At 36.2% G+C, this 18,408-nt stretch overlaps 1 protein-coding gene across 1 annotated transcript in view; it reads left to right on the plus strand.

The window, feature by feature from the left end:
* Positions 1-18,408, plus strand: part of LOC138331424 (notchless protein homolog 1-like) — an 88,862-nt gene that overhangs the window by 47,216 nt on the left and 23,238 nt on the right. The window contains exons 10-13 of the mRNA XM_069279028.1: positions 2,085-2,131; positions 2,597-2,799; positions 3,158-3,317; positions 3,630-3,700. Coding sequence (XP_069135129.1) covers positions 2,085-2,131; positions 2,597-2,799; positions 3,158-3,317; positions 3,630-3,700 — 481 coding nt within the window. The remainder of the gene's footprint in view (positions 1-2,084; positions 2,132-2,596; positions 2,800-3,157; positions 3,318-3,629; positions 3,701-18,408) is intronic.

Here is an 18,408-nt window from a genome sequence, read left to right on the forward strand (position 1 = left end):
AAGCCAGGTCTAATACAGACTAACAGTTTTAATAATACTTTTGCTTCCAACAAAATGAAAAAGGTTTTTATGCAGATATTGCTAAGCTGAGAGAAATGGCAAAAAAATGTTGAACTTAATCTCATATTCTCTGTGTTTTTCTTTCTTCCATTTTCATTCCGCTTTTAGTATGTACTGTTATTCCGCATTTTGGTATGTTCCGTGTCCCATTAATTAGCATCTCCGCATTGTCTGATTATTATTGTTATACGATGGTGATCAAAATTAAATAAGAAATATAAAAGTAATGTCTCGAACATGGTATACTACTAAAGATATATTTGTTTCTTCTGTAAATGGAACCAGATTTCATTCGAAATGCCCGATTCATTTCTAGAAAATCTTTATTCAGAATACTTTTACCTCGAATGCTTGTTCTACACTGAAATCTGAATGGATGCAAGTACTGTGTGACGATGCTTTATCAGGAAGATGGCGTCCGAATCAGACAGATTAAAGTCTGTTTCCTAATTTATTTTAAAATTTAAAAAAAAGCCGATGCTTATTCAAGCATTCCTGCTATACGACTATCCTGCAAGATGGTGTGAATTGCTCATGAAACTAAATGTATTCATTGCCGCAGTATATTTATTATGAGATTTCATTGGAAATTATTAAATGACTGATAACTTGCTGGGAAATCCGCCAGACTATAGCAGTCATTCAGTTTTTCAGAATAGATATACCATGAATGCTTGTTCAACACTAAAATCTCAAAAGATGCAAACCCTGCATGACCATGATTTATCAGGAAGATGGCGCCCAAATCCCGTACATATTCAGATCTGTTTTTTGTCATTCGTTTTAATATAACTTCAACAGTCAATGCTTGTCACACACCGAACATCTGTCTGATTCAAGCGTTCTTGCTACATGGCTATCCTGCAAGATGGCGTGATTTACATGCGTTTCTAACTGCTACTTCTCAAGCGGCCTAGCAAAAACATGGATAGTCGAAGTTAGAGGGACCAAGCAAAATATTCGACTTATCTGATGGTTTGACTCATCCGTGTATTACTGTTGACGAAGACATTGACGTCTAGGTTGTACTGACTGTACCGACTGTTTCCAGGTTGGCGTTTTTACATACATATCGGTTCAAGATAGGCAATAAATATATAACAGGAACATTTTTTGATCAAACAATAATGTTTGTTAGCACTGCTACGGTTGATCAGTCATGTTCCGTCAGTCGGACCGAGACTTGACTTTTACCTGAGACAGCGTGACTCCGGGATGCTTGACACAAAAAAGAATATTTTGGTATATTTTTTGAAGGAACAGACCGCAAAACGTATTCAATTCAACCGCAGTATTCGATTCAATTGTGTTCGATTCCTTTGTGCATTATTTATTGATATAAAGAAGGAAAAAAATTGGGACATATTGAAACATTTGACTCATCCGATGTATTCGATTCAACCGTGTTTGACACAAATGAGTTTTACTTTATTGTTATATTACAACGTATCATTCATGTGGCAAATATATATATCATCTATGTCGGTATGATCCAGGAATAGAATTTTCTTTTGCGACCATGATATAGAATGAATTAATTCGTGTTATAACCATTTGGTATGTGTTCTCTGTTAGAAAGGGTTGCTTTAAAACTTTAAAGTGGTAGTTTTGGCGAAGACAGTGAATTTCTGTCTGTAGAATCAGTTAGACAGCACGCATTGGTTTGTGATGACAATAATCCTACGCTAATTTTGATGGTAATAAATTTGATAAAAGAATGCTATATATTTGTCACGTTTGTTAAAACTGTTGCCAATTTTACAAAATAATCTGTGTTAAAAAGGCTTCTAACAAAACTAAATAACAAAGGAAAAACTTTTCACAAATTTGCAAAGCTTTATTTCTTATTTCTTGAGGTTTTTTACAATTTTTTAGATATTTCATGCAATTGGTAAAAATTGTATGTACGGTAAACCTCAAAATATTTACCAGGTATTGCAAATATCATATGCATAATATGCGTCATACTTCAGCATACGATAATTCTAAACCCAAATTTGATTCAATGTAATCCTCTTTTGCAGATGAAGAGCTGGCAAAGAAAGCAAAGAAGAGATATGAAGCAGCAAAGGTATGGTATATTATAATCTATAGTAGATCTTTGTTCTGTTCCAAGGGTATATGGTTACTGTCAAAGGGGAGACAACTGGATAATTTATCCATTGGTGATGCAACAGCAGGGATGTAGATAACATTTCAATTGGAGACAGTTGGAAAACATTTATGACCTTGAATGAAGGTCAATGTCATTCATTCAAACAAAATCTAAAGTCGTTAAGCCTCTATGTTTCTAATAACTTTTCTCCATGCGTCTGAATAAAAAATAACTTCATGCATGCATGAACAAAAATAATAATAAACTCGTAGAATGTTTTTCGTAATTAGCTAAGAATATATTGCAGCTGACATTGAGAATACATCAACATTACTTAATGTTATTAATCAAAGATTTGATGTTTCACATTTATTTAAAATTCAGAATCACATGAAATTTATCTCTTTTCATGATAATATGGAGTGTAACCTTTCCACATAGGGCCCTGGACCGGAGCGACTAGTATCTGGCTCGGATGACTTCACACTGTATTTATGGAGACCTGAGGAAGATAAGAAACCAATCGCACGCATGACTGGTCACCAACAACTCATCAATGACGTCCAGTTTTCACCGGACACTCGCCTTATAGCCAGTGCCTCCTTCGATAAATCAGTAAAATTATGGGATGGCCGGACTGGAAAGTAAGTCAATACTAATGCAAGAATAAACTATATTATTCTTTATCATAATAATAGCTCTGTCAATGATGTACACAAGCTGAAATTAGCAGAGGCAGGTTTTGGGGCAGAATTTCTCCTGTAGCTTATCCAATTATGATAAATCATTTCAATGCTTTTGTTTATTATATATTTCAGAATAAGATCCTAAATTTCAACTCGCAGAAGTCAACATGTCTTTAGTACTTGGTGAAAATTCAAACTTTCATGCAGAATTTCTTGCTATAAACTCCTATTGGGTTTAAGATAAACACAAAACCACTTTCACTGTCAGACATATTTATTTAAAATTTCAATTTTGATCACGATTTTTTTGTCATAGATTCCTGGCGACGTTCCGAGGCCATGTAAACCGTGTGTATACACTGGGCTGGTCAGCAGACAGTCGACTAATATGTAGCGGCAGCTCAGATTCCACCATTAAAGTGTTCGATGTGAAGACGAGGAAGCTGTTGTTTGATTTACCTGGACATGCTGATGAGGTAAACACACTCTCTTGTAATGGAGTTATTTTGTTCTAAATCTCTGTAAGATAATTTGGACAAGACAATCAGAAAAATTAAGAAACAAACCAGGATAAATGTGGAATAGCAATTTGAAAATAATATATCTATACAGTGAAACACATTCTTAATGAAAGAATTACAGAGGATAAATGGTATTATCCAACATAACTCTTCACGAGAGATTGATTATATAGATAGCATTGGACCTCAAAAAGCAGAAGGTTATTCAAGGGAAGCAACTCCTATAAGTATGTTATAAGGGAGGTAACTCTGTTGGTCTTGATTTAGGTTTACTCTGTGGACTGGAGCCCAGATGGACAGAGGGTAGCTAGTGGTGGGAAAGACAAAGTTCTTAAAATGTAAGTACAGAAACAATGAGTTTTTCCTTTATTATAGTAATTAAAATCTGTATAATCCAGTAATTTAATGCTGTACAATCCGGAAACCTGTCTATACTGGTTAGATATGCTGGTCCCAATGACATCAAGTTTTGACAAGTTACACTTTACATGCCGGTAAAACAACTTACCCTCTTAATGAATATTTAAGATTGAGCCATTTAATGAAAATAATGAATTGGAAGTAAACACAATTAAAACTTCTAATCACTTTTTGCTAAGACACCATAATACCAAATAAGGTGTTTTGTACATCATACCTGGCTGTAAGGCACCTGTCATAAAGACCACCACCATAATACCAAATAAGGTGTTACATGTACATCATACCTGTCTGTAGGGCAACCTGTCTATAAAGACCACCACCATAATACCAAATAAGGTGTTACATGTACATCATACCTGTCTGTAGGGCCACCTGTCTATAAAGACCACCACCATAATACCAAATAAGGTGTTACATGTACATCATACCTGTGTGTAGGGCCACCTGTCTATAAAGACCACCACCAATACCAAATAAGGTGTTACATGTACATCATACCAAATAAGGTGTTACATGTACATCATACCTGTGTGTAGGGCCACCTGTCTATAAAGACCACCACCATAATACCAAATAAGGTGTTACATGTACATCATACCTGTGTGTAGGGTCACCTGTCTATAAAGACCACCACCATAATACCAAATAAGGTGTTACATGTACATCATACCTGTGTGTAGGGCCACCTGTCTATAAAGGCCACCACCATAGTACCAAATAAGGTGTTACATGTACATCATACCTGTGTGTAGGGTCACCTGTCTATAAAGACCACCACCATAATACCAAATAAGGTGTTACATGTACATCATACCTGTGTGTAGGGTCACCTGTCTATAAAGACCACCACCATAATACCAAATAAGGTGTTACATGTACATCATACCTGTGTGTAGGGTCACCTGTCTATAAAGACCACCACCATAATACCAAATAAGGTGTTACATGTACATCATACCTGTGTGTAGGGTCACCTGTCTATAAAGACCACCACCATAATACCAAATAAGGTGTTACATGTACATCATACCTGTGTGTAGGGTCACCTGTCTATAAAGACCACCACCATAATACCAAATAAGGTGTTACATGTACATCATACCTGTGTGTAGGGCCACCTGTCTATAAAGACCACCACCATAATACCAAATAAGGTGTTACATGTACATCATACCTGTGTGTAGGGCCACCTGTCTATAAAGACCACCACCATAATACCAAATAAGGTGTTACATGTACATCATACCTGTGTGTAGGGCCACCTGTCTATAAAGACCACCACCATTATACCAAATAAGGTGTTACATGTACATCATACCTGTGTGTAGGGCCACCTGTCTATAGTGCTGTACATCACCACCTATATATACCAAATAAGGTGTTACATGTACATCATACCTGTGTGTAGGGCCACCTGTCTATAAAGACCACCACCATAATACCAAATAAGGTGTTACATGTACATCATACCTGTGTGTAGGGCCACCTGTCTATAAAGACCACCACCATATACCAAATAAGGTGTTACATGTACATCATACCTGTGTGTAGGGTCACCTGTCTATAAAGACCACCACCATAATACCAAATAAGGTGTTACATGTACATCATACCTGTGTGTAGGGCACCTGTCTATAAAGACCACCACCAAATACCAAATAAGGTGTTACATGTACATCATACCTGTGTGTAGGGTCACCTGTCTATAAAGACCACCACCATAATACCAAATAAGGTGTTACATGTACATCATACCTGTGTGTAGGGCCACCTGTCTATAAAGACCACCACCATAATACCAAATAAGGTGTTACATGTACATCATACCTGTGTGTAGGGCCACCTGTCTATAAAGACCACCACCATAATACCAAATAAGGTGTTACATGTACATCATACCTGTGTGTAGGGTCACCTGTCTATAAAGACCACCACCATAATACCAAATAAGTTATACCAATAAGGTGTTACATGTACATCATACCTGTGTGTAGGGCACCTGTCTATAAAGACCACCACCATTATACCAAATAAGGTGTTACATGTACATCATACCTGTGTGTAGGGTCACCTGTCTATAAAGACCACCACCATAATACCAAATAAGGTGTTACATGTACATCATACCTGTGTGTAGGGCCACCTGTCTATAAAGACCACCACCATAATACCAAATAAGGTGTTACATGTACATCATACCTGTGTGTAGGGCCACCTGTCTATAAAGACCACCACCATAATACCAAATAAGGTGTTACATGTACATCATACCTGTGTGTAGGGCCACCTGTCTATAAAGACCACCACCATAATACCAAATAAGGTGTTACATGTACATCATACCTGTCTGTAGGGCCACCTGTCTATAAAGACCACCACCATAATACCAAATAAGGTGTTACATGTACATCATACCTGTGTGTAGGGTCACCTGTCTATAAAGACCACCACCATAATACCAAATAAGGTGTTACATGTACATCATACCTGTGTGTAGGGTCACCTGTCTATAAAGACCACCACCATAATACCAAATAAGGTGTTACATGTACATCATACCTGTGTGTAGGGTCACCTGTCTATAAAGACCACCACCATAATACCAAATAAGGTGTTACATGTACATCATACCTGTGTGTAGGGTCACCTGTCTATAAAGACCACCACCATAATACCAAATAAGGTGTTACATGTACATCATACCTGTGTGTAGGGTCACCTGTCTATAAAGACCACCACCATAATACCAAATAAGGTGTTACATGTACATCATACCTGTGTGTAGGGCCACCTGTCTATAAAGACCACCACCATAGTACCAAATAAGGTGTTACATGTACATCATACCTGTGTGTAGGGCCACCTGTCTATAAAGACCACCACCATAATACCAAATAAGGTGTTACATGTACATCATACCTGTGTGTAGGGCCACCTGTCTATAAAGACCACCACCATGATACCAAATAAGGTGTTACATGTACATCATACCTGTCTGTAGGGCCACCTGTCTATAAAGACCACCACCATAATACCAAATAAGGTGTTACATGTACATCATACCTGTGTGTAGGGCCACCTGTCTATAAAGACCACCACCATAATACCAAATAAGGTGTTACATGTACATCATACCTGTGTGTAGGGTCACCTGTCTATAAAGACCACCACCATAATACCAAATAAGGTGTTACATGTACATCATACCTGTGTGTAGGGCCACCTGTCTATAAAGACCACCACCATTATACCAAATAAGGTGTTACATGTACATCATACCTGTGTGTAGGGCACCTGTCTATAAAGACCACCACCATTATACCAAATAAGGTGTTACATGTACATCATACCTGTCTGTAGGCACCTGTCTATAAAGACCACCACCATTATACCAAATAAGGTGTTACATGTACATCATACCTGTGTGTAGGGCCACCTGTCTATAAAGACCACCACCATAATACCAAATAAGGTGTTACATGTACATCATACCTGTGTGTAGGGCCACCTGTCTATAAAGACCACCACCATAATACCAAATAAGGTGTTACATGTACATCATACCTGTGTGTAGGTCACCTGTCTATAAAGACCACCCCATTATACTAAATAAGGTGTTACATGTACATCATACCTGTGTGTAGGGTCACCTGTCTATAAAGACCACCACCATAATACCAAATAAGGTGTTACATGTACATCATACCTGTGTGTAGGGCCACCTGTCTATAAAGACCACCACCATAATACCAAATAAGGTGTTACATGTACATCATACCTGTGTGTAGGGCCACCTGTCTATAAAGACCACCACCACCACCATAATACCAAATAAGGTGTTACATGTACATCATACCTGTGTGTAGGGCCACCTGTCTATAAAGACCACCACCATAATACCAAATAAGGTGTTACATGTACATCATACCTGTGTGTAGGGCCACCTGTCTATAAAGACCACCACCATAATACCAAATAAGGTGTTACATGTACATCATACCTGTGTGTAGGGCCACCTGTCTAAAGGACCACCACCATAATACTAAATAAGGTGTTTTAGGTATCATTGGGTTACAACTTACTAAGTGGATGGACTATTTTAAAAGTTTGAATCGTTACAGCATCGTAGGGCACATACTGGTAAGTCACAATATGTTTGGATTCAAGTTTTGAACACTTTGTATAGAGAAAAAAATATTGTTTGAAGCAAATGTTTTGACCCTCAGACATGAATATGGTGTTTTTAACCAGCTCTTGTGCCATATGTTGACTTGACATTCATATTGGCGTACGTGAGTCTGTACCCTTCACAGAAACTCCAATGACATGCTGGTGTTTTGAACGTTTATCTGTAAAACATAGACAACAACAAACCGGCGACATATTGACGTGCTCCTTCAGTAGTAGATGTTTGATACTGTTAGAGGCTTTTATGTAAGGAATGATATTACTTTGACATAAGTTTAGATGTGATTATTAAGGTCCATGGATGAGCGTCCTCATGACTCTGGTCTGGACACTTGTACGCGGATCTAACGTCTGTGTAGTAGTGTATGTTTGTGATGTGTCGTTGTAATCGCCTCCTCACATACGTACGATAAAATAGGTCTATATCTACTACCACTTGACACTCGGTATCCACGACTACTTGACATTCTCTGTCCACAAATACTTGACATCATAGTAAACGATGAGATTGGTATCCCAGTTGTTTATAGATTCAGAAATCTTTACAAGTTATTTGTTTACGGTTTAAGAAATCAATTTATATTTGATAAGATTGAACAATCCGGGTTTATATGCGTAGATATCGCTCAGTTTAGACTATGGAAGGTCAAAAAGGTCAAGGTGAAAAGGTCACAGTATCTGTAATGTAAGGTCACCATATCTATTCGGGGCCATGAAAAGCTTCTATATCAAACAATATGCAAAGCAGGTTAAGTGGCTTTCATCAAAAATGATGAATTCATTAGAACGAATATACGTACCCGGCCTACTATACCTTTCGGTTGGTACGAATTGGTCCCTATGTGTCGTAGTGAAGCACTGCCTCCGAAAATCACTCGGGCACAGTTTTCTATACTTTTTTGTCGGTTTTCGATTATCTTATGCGTATACATGCATTTACATATTATTTTTGTCCAAAACAAACATAACTACCATTCTTTATATCTACCGTACCGCTCACAAGACGTCAAATTCACAATTTGTGGACTTGCCGTATAAATTCCCTTCAGAAAGACCTTCATATGTATTATGTAAAAAAATAATGCCTCGATGAGAATTTGATATTTTATGTGGTTCAGTTTTATTGCCGAGTAGGTAAGCGATATCAAACAAGTACGATATAATGCAAACAGACGTTTTATAATGGTTTGCATAATCATTACTTTGCTCCATTAGCAGTAATAGGCACCAATTGTAGCTCTAAAGACGACATCATTTTCTGTCTAAAAGTCTTTTGAGCTACAATATTGCAGCTATACTTGAGCATTATATGTGTTTAATGAAAAGATGGTGATATTTTATAATGTAAATGTTTATATTTGGAGAGAGTAAAATAATATTTAAGACAAAACTACAACATTCTTTCTTCAAGGGTTTGCTCCCCTTACTCACGATGTCATTACAGAAAATTCTTGTGTAAACATTTTGTGACCAGCCATGAAATGGGGGAGAGAGGCATATGTATAGTGTGCTCAAATTTTATAATATGATAGGTCGAATAAGGGGATGCCAGAGGTCAAATAAAGTGATGCCAGAGGTCATTGGTCAAACAGAGGGGATGCCAGAGGTCAAATAAAGTGATGCCAGAGGTCATTGGTCAAACAGAGTGATGCCAGAGGTCAAATAAAGTGATGCCAGAGGTCATTGGTCAAATAAAGTGATGCCAGAGGTCAAATAAAGTGATGCCAGAGGTCATTGGTCAAATAATGTGATAACAGAGGTCAATGGTCAAATAAAGTGATGCCAGAGGTCAAATAAAGTGGTGTCAGAGGTCAATGTCAAATAAAGTGATGCAAGAGGTCAATGGCCAAATAAAATGATGCCAGAGGTCAAATAAAATGATGCCAGAGGTCAATGGTCAAATAAAGTGATGCCATAGGTCATTGGTCAAATAAAGTGATAACAGAGGTCAAAAAGTGATAACAGAGGTCAATCGTCAAATAAAGTGATGCCAGAGGTCAATGGTCAAATAAAGTGATAACAGATGTCAATGGCCAAATAAAGTGATACCAGAGGTCAAATGAATTGATGTCAGAGGTCATTGGTCAAATAATTCATGCCAGAGGTCATTGGTCAAATAAAGTGATACAAGAGGTCAAATAAAGTCATGCCAGCGGTTAATGGTCAAATAAAGTCATGCCAGAGGTCAAATAAAGTCATGCCAGAGGTCATTGGTCAAATAAAGCGATAACAAATGTCAATGGTCAAATAAAGTGATGCCAGAGGTCAAATAAAGTCATGCCAGCGGTTAATGGTCAAATAAAGTGATGCCAGAGGTCAAATAAAGTGATGCCAGAGGTCATTGGTCAAATAAAGTGATAACAAATGTCAATGGTCAAATAAAGTGATGCCAGAGGTCAAATAAAGTCATGCCAGCGGTTAATGGTCAAATAAAGTGATGCCAGAGGTCAAATAAAGTCATGCCAGTGGTCAAATAAAGTGACGCCAGAATTGATAATAACAGATGTAGCATTAACAAGAATACGTTGAGAAAAAAATTGGTGCATCAAGAAAAATATTTTGATATAAAGCGGATGACATCAAGTCAATTCCACTGTATGAAAATACCCTGTACAAACATCTTGGTGATAGCGCTTTGTTTTATTCTCTGTGATGTATATTTTACATCTGTTACAAACATTTTTGTGACACCACAGATGTGACGTTTGTGTAGAAGTGATTTATACTGTTAAATGTTTAATCGTTAGAAAACACTTGAAACAGAATAGATTTTGATTCATTTTGTAAGTCATGGCCATAAAGAACTCCATAACCAATAATGTTATTGCTTTAATGTCCATGTTGTATGAATTATTCACTTTCGTACAGAAAGGTAATGACTCCATATACATAGTTGCTCAGTATTTATCGATTTTAAATGGCGACTCTTTACATACATGTATAGTGAGATGTTACTAGTAATTCAAATGTAGAGCAAACTTAAATTTTCATTTTTTATTATAAACATGTTCAGGTAAAAGCCAAATAAAACAACCATAAAAGAATATAATTTCTGAAAAATGTTGGCATCGTCAAATTTTTGGTTTGAAATATTTATAAAAAATGTATTGAACTTAATATTCAACATCAGCAAATTTTGAATATTTACATTCTTTGGTCTTTTGATTTCAAATTTTGTGAAATCTAAAATATAAGTTTGACACCTGTCTGCAGTATACTCAAACAGATGTTGATATAACTATTGATGTTGGTAACTGTTTCCTTGTTGAATGTTCGGTCCGAATTGGAATGTGTGATTTCAGATGATGAAAATTTCACATGAGTATTTTTTAAATTTATTGGCTATAATATATGTACTTTCATTGGAGTAAATTTCTCTGAAAAAGTATACAAGCAGAAAGATCAAACACAATCAGAGACTTTCTGTTTCCTTCAAGAAGTTCCGATCCATTACATCAGTTTTTTGTTGTTTCAATTACAGAAGGGAGACGTTTACCTTAAACAGAAAAATAAAGACATTCGTGTCTTAAAAGAGAAAAACAGATAAAATGGACAGAAAATCGTGCCATAATAAAGTAAATTATTTATTTTTGACACCACTTATGAATAATTAAAATGCACATAACATGTTAAAGAATCAAACAGAATCAAAGACATTCTTGTCTATCATGTTACAAAAACATAAACGTTCCGGTTGATTAAACGAAAATTTGTTCTAAAATGATGAGAGGAAAATTACAAAGTGACTACGTTGTTGAGAAAATAGAAGTTGATTGAAGTTGTATGCAATCATATATGATCAGTTCTACCCAATTAAGTTACATTCTTGCTGTATGTCAGACCAAATAGGTTGTTTATGCGTACCTGTGATTATACGTGGACACAGGTGAGATATCATACATCCCTAATTGGACAGGTGAAAATAAAGGTAGAATTGCTCGTTTTTTCTCAATGGAAATGCTGTTTGACTAGTGAAAATGCATTAGTACTACATCGTTTTATAATCCATGCAATCGTTTTTGAATTTTTTTTATCAGATATTTGTCAGATTTGTCATCGGTTTTAGAACCTGGACAAATAGTGATTCATTTCCCTTCCCAGATGTGCTCAATTGAAAAATAAACTTTAGGATTCGCTTGAGATCATCGGGACTTCAAAGACACAACAAAGACATTTTTTATCTACTTTCTCCACACATCTATTGTTTTATGCCTTGTAAGACTGTCACATCCTTAAGAAAGCCCCGGTGGCTGAGACGTCAAGGTGTCCGGGACCAACTTATATAAAAAATCTCATACATGAGGTAAATGCTAAGGAATGCATTGTCTATAGGGACTATAAGAGTTGGAGAATTATATTGTGTATTTTAACACAGGCAGACCCTGATAGCTACTATTTTCAGTCAAACCTGTCTATAAAAACCACCAAAAGGACTTTGGTTTATATAATGGTATAACATTTATTATGACTAACAATTTGTGCATCTACTGGTATTATGTGGACAAAAAAAATTGTGCATCTACTGGTATTATGTGGACAAAAAAAATTGTCAAATTTTCGAGGCGATCTGCACTTTATCAAGACACACAAAACGAAACACAATCACATAATATGTATCCTACAGACTTACGTTTGATGGGATCTCGTGTCATATGAATAATCCTGCTGATATTATTTCTTTGACCCTTACCAGTATTATTTGATATACAGTCAAACCTGTCTATAAAGACCACCCAAAGGAGGAAGAAAAAATGGTCTTTTTAGCCAGTCTTTATATACAGTCGCAGGACAATAGTATTCGTCACTGTTGTTTTTTCGCTATATATTCTATGTATTTTTACTTTCTTTCTTTAAATTTTCCTGATCTCATTTATTGATAGATTATCACCAAATTTGGCATACTTATAGAAAATTGTCTACACTTTGAACTCATGATATTTTCAAAATTTTCCGATTCTCCGTTTTCAAAATATCATTATTTTGGTGCACCGTTTTATTTTATGACGTCATTTCCTTCTTTGTTCTTACCAAAATGGCAACGAAAAAGTTTGATTCTAATATAACGCCGTTTTTACTCAATAGATAGGTAACGGATAATTTTGCAAATATTATGAGCTAAGAATGTAGACAATTTTCTAAAAATAAGCCAAATTTGTTAGAATTCAACCAATAGATGAGAGCAGAAAAATTCAAAGAAAAAAGGTAAAAATACATAGAATATATAGGGAAAAAACAACAGTGAGGAATACTTATGTCCCACGACTGTAGGTCATTTTGTGTGGAAATTGGCAGTAAGGGACCCTGAAAAAGTGGTCTTGTTAAGCAGGTGGTCTTTATACAGAGGTGGTTTCTAAGATAGGTTTGATTGTATATGTCTTAATTATAGACATTCATAGTGGGTCTACATTCATTGTCTACGAGACTTAAAGAAGGTGAAATTTCTTATTTGTCAAAAAAAATTAAAACCTTTGAAGCTGAGCTTGGGAAATTCTGTAGCATGACTGATTTGTTCCATAAATTACAATAATCTGTAGCTACTTGTAAAATCTCACTTTGTCTTGTGATTTTCATTTGAAATCTAAGGCCATTGTAAAAGTGATAATTCATTCACCCTTGAAAACACATTTTGGCTCTTCCAAATCAAAGACTAGACCAGTCCATTATGAAATTTCAGGGGTAAATGAGTTATAGGGCACTTCCAGACAAGGACACCTTTATGGGTACATCTCAGGTCAAGCTGACCTCTTGTAGCAATATGGGGTTAATTTATCTCATTAGGATACAGTTTTCTGGCCAGCTTGACCCTTGGTCAGTCCTGATTGATACAATTATAGTGAAAAGTGTTAAATTGATGAAGACCATGCAGAGACACCTCATCTCAAACTTGTAATGTAGTCCACATTTTGTCATTTCTAGTATACCTAATTAATATTGAGTGTACATGTGTAGGCTATACCAAGCTCCTCTCCTTTTAGATTAAAATTATAAAATCTTTATCACCTTTCCCCCATGCACCCTAAACAGTGAAACCCAGCTCCCTCATGACTGGTCTTGACAGGATGCAAATTGCTTATTCTAGATATAGCAATAAAATAAACAAGGTCACTACACAAATTTACAGTAATTTTGAACGACCTTATCCTAATTGATAGAGATCAGCATAACTAAGGACAGACTGATAAAGATCAGCATGGGAAAGATGGACTTGGATCCTGTGGGGTGGAGGTGGCATGGGACTAATGATCACAGTCATAGTGGTCAAGTTGTAAGGTCTCCAACATAATGCATTGTAAGGTTTTTTTGCATTGTATATGGATACATCCCCCCCACCTACAACAATAGCTAGGTCCAGGGGTTTCATTATCTTCCAGGAGAGGAGGTACAATGGCAATTTCAGGGGGTACTTTTTTTATATCATCTGTATGCTATCTAATGTAATTTAGCCCAAATCAGGTGTATCACAGCCAGGTTCAACTGGCAAAAACTACCGGGTAACTCCTGATATTGAAACCCCTGTAGGTCAGTTGTTTTCCTCCTGGTGCTCTGGCTTTCTCCACTTCATCAAACAGCAAAATCTAACTAGCAGCTCAACAAGTCTTTGTAAATTAAACAGACCAGGAATGTTTCTCTCATTGGAACATACATATATATATATATATAATTGGATTGACCATGTCAAAATGTCCCTACCCTTCCCTAAGAAAACTGTGAGACATCTGGCCATCCAGTCCTTAATTTTTGCTAGCTTAATCAAATTTCTTTCTATTTATCAAACCAGATATTGAGTAATTTGTTGCTCTGACCACCATCTCTGTATAAAGACCACCTCTGTATAAAGACCACTTGTGTTATAAGACCACCTGTGTTTAAAGACCACCTGTGTATAAAAGACTACCTGTATATAAAGACCATCTCTGTATAAAGACCACCTATGTATAAAGACCACCTCTGTATAAAGACTTCCTGTGTGATAAGACCACGTCTGTATCAAGATCACCTCTGTATAATGACCACCACTGTATAAAGACCACCTGTGTGATAAGACCACCTGTGTTTAAAGACCACCTGTGTATAAAAGACTACTTGTATATAAAGACCATCTCTGTATAAAGACCACCTATGTATAAAGACCACCTCTGTATAAAGACTTCCTGTGTGATAAGACCACGTCTGTATCAAGATCACCTCTGTATAATGACCACCACTGTATAAAGACCACCAGTGGGATAAGACCACCTCTGTATCAAGATCACCTTTGTATAAAGACCACCTTTGTATAAAGACCACCTCTGTATGAAGACCACCTCTATAATTATTTGGGCCCCAAGTTGCCCATTTCTACACAAACTGACCTGTGTACAAAGACCACCTGGCATAAAGGACTCTTTATCAATTATTTATTTTGATGTCTTTATGGTTGTCAGTATAAACCGGTTAAGGAGTTTTCACAGGTAGGAAATTCTGTAAGCCAACTTGCAGTCAATAATAATTTGCAAAAATAAATAAAAGAAAACAACTACAAGTACAATAGAGCATTTTACCTGTAAATGTAAATATTGATCAAAATTAATGGCTGTGAAATTGTAGTGGGGCATGAACATGTGAAAAAATTAAAATTGAAAATAAGTTGGTAAACAGTGGCATGTACTTGTGTTACCATGGATAAGCAAGACAAGCTGTAAACAAAGTAATCCAGTCAGGATTAATGTCTGGTTCCCATGGGAACCATTATACCAAACTGGACATTACATAAGTCTGCAGCTGGTCAAGCTGACCATCACCTAAATCAGAAGCCTGATAGAGGTCAGTGGGTACCAGAGGCGGAGCAGCTGGAATTTATTTGACCATTATAGAGTGATATACACTGCTGGGTTTTTAATCACCATGGCTGGCAATAAATCTGACCCTCTGTCTCCCACTTCTTTGTGTCCAGTCATAAAATGGTCATTCCAGGCATTCTAAACAGTGGTCACTTCCTTCTGAATCTCTCCGGCCACATAGCTGGACTGGTCAGTCTACTCTGGCCTGTCTATTTTAATCATTTATGGACTTCCATGTGGTCAGTTTTAATGACCAATGTTTAAACTTTAGGTTCTATATACTGGCATTAAATGTTATGGGAGGGGTACCAGTGTGGATTTGTAAATAAAAGATTTTTATGTTCATACCTATACACACACCATTGTCAGTAAGAAACAGGAGTAAATTGGATTGGTGTCGGATTCTAATTATCTGATTAACTCCCCCTAGTTTGAAACTCAGATTCAGATATATAGTAGCCAGAAGAAGAAAAAATTAAATTCACTCTCTCATCATTCTGGAAACTGCATGGCTATGATCAGAAATACACAAAACTTTCTAATTGAACACGGTAAACTTAATATCTGACAGAAATAAATGCATGCATAAATAATATCTTAAAGAAAAATAAATGCATACATAAATTATTATACCTCTATATACTGTACCTGTCTATAATGGACAAGTTTATCAGATTCCTACTGTAAAATCTGCTGAATATTTACCTGTATAAACAGGACACCTGTCTATAAAGGATATTTTAAATCTGTCCTACAAATGCCTTTCATGTAAAAATGAATGTATTCAATGGTCCAGTTTAGACAGGTACATTATACAGTTTAGACTGGTACATTAAAACCTGTTAATAATGAAACCTCTATACAACAGACACAGAGATTCTTACAGTAATCTACTACATAAGTGACCTCTCTGTATAGGACACTGTCTATACCGGACATTTTAGCTCTGGCCCGTCTTCCATTTACAAGATTGACGTTTTAGACACGAATGTTGTTGTAATAATTATATACATAGGCATAATTGCCAACTCTCCCTATTTTGGAGGGAGACTCCCGATTTTGAACCCCCCATTTTAGTAAGTTCAAATTCTTTAATGCCAAAAATCTGACTATACCATCAGAAAGAACAGGGCACAATACGCAAAAATCAACCTTTAATTCCTTCATAGGGGGTTACTAAGTAGATTTAATTGAGGTTAAAATTTTAAACACATGAAATTACCCCCATGAGATTTTCAAAAAGTTAGCAAGTATGCATAGGTATATCCCCAAAGCGTATGAAACTCATCCCATTCTGTACAAATATTTATTTATATACGTTCCTTATCGAAAAAGGAAAAATAATCAATATAGCTTATAATTTTCTGGGAATGATTAAGTTCAACTGAGTATTTTCTATAATCAGCTAATCCTATAAGTACTCACTTGAGTACGACTTTGCGATGCCACCTAGATAGAACCCCATTAGATTGGCGATATTGACCACTGTAATACTAATCCCTGTGGTCAAGTGGCCTGTACAGGTGAGGTACCTGGGTACACACCTAGCTGATGAAGCTGCTGTACTAATTAACCCCATCAGAACTTACCTGTAGTCAATGATTTACCTGAGGTCAGTAAGTATTTAATTAGCACAGTCTGTTTCATGAGCAGAGGTAGGTGATCCTAATGTAGTTAATTGCATATTTTAACTTAAAAGACATAAGTAATACCATTTTCCCTGAGGTCTGTAGCCCGTACATAGTTTACTCTGTATCAACTAGTTGTTAAGACTTATAAATATCTGGTCTGTAGAATATGGAAAGTATCAGTTAGATTGAGCTGTAAAATGTTTGCCTATTCGAAATATTGTACACCAAGGGGAGATAATCTATACTTACAAACATCTGGTCTGTAGAATATGGAGAGTATCAGTTAGATTGAGATATAAAATGTTTGCCTATTCAAAATATTGTATGCCAAGGGGAGATAATCTATAGTTATAAACATCTAGTCTGTAGAATATAAAAAGTATCAGTTAGATTGAGCTGTAAAATGTTTGCCTATTCAAAATATTGTACACCAAGGGGAGATAATTTATAGTTTATGTAAAATTGTTAAAGGGTCTCTTTAACCCTAATACAGAGTCTATGTCAGCTTTGTGACAGTTTTGATTGCTTACATTGACAAAGGGTGAAAAAATATATAAATTTGAACTGAATACTAACAGATAATCTAATGTTGTCTTACAAAATAAATAGAAATTCTAAATTGATGCTAGTGTGGCAGAGTGGAGGGTTTTGACCACTTGCCTTCCAACACTTGGTTTACAGTTTTGAGGTTTAATTCATTTACCCCTGAAATCTCATAATGGACTGGTCTAATCTTTGATTTAGAAGTGTCTATTGTGCCTTCAAGGGTGAATACATTAGAGCAGGTGTCAGGTTATATAAGTAAAGGTGTAGGTTGGTAGCTTTTCTTTGAGAACTCCAACTTTTGTGATTACCAAAGGAGTAGATATGATAGGACCAGTATTTGGCCTTAATTTTTCAGGCCGAACTCTGATCCCCATCAACTTCATATCAATAAATACTCTCATACTTGTCATTCATCAAAACATATTTTTTTATAACCAT

Source organism: Argopecten irradians, chromosome 9 (assembly GCF_041381155.1).
Source record: "Argopecten irradians isolate NY chromosome 9, Ai_NY, whole genome shotgun sequence".
Lineage (NCBI taxonomy): Eukaryota > Metazoa > Mollusca > Bivalvia > Pectinida > Pectinidae > Argopecten > Argopecten irradians.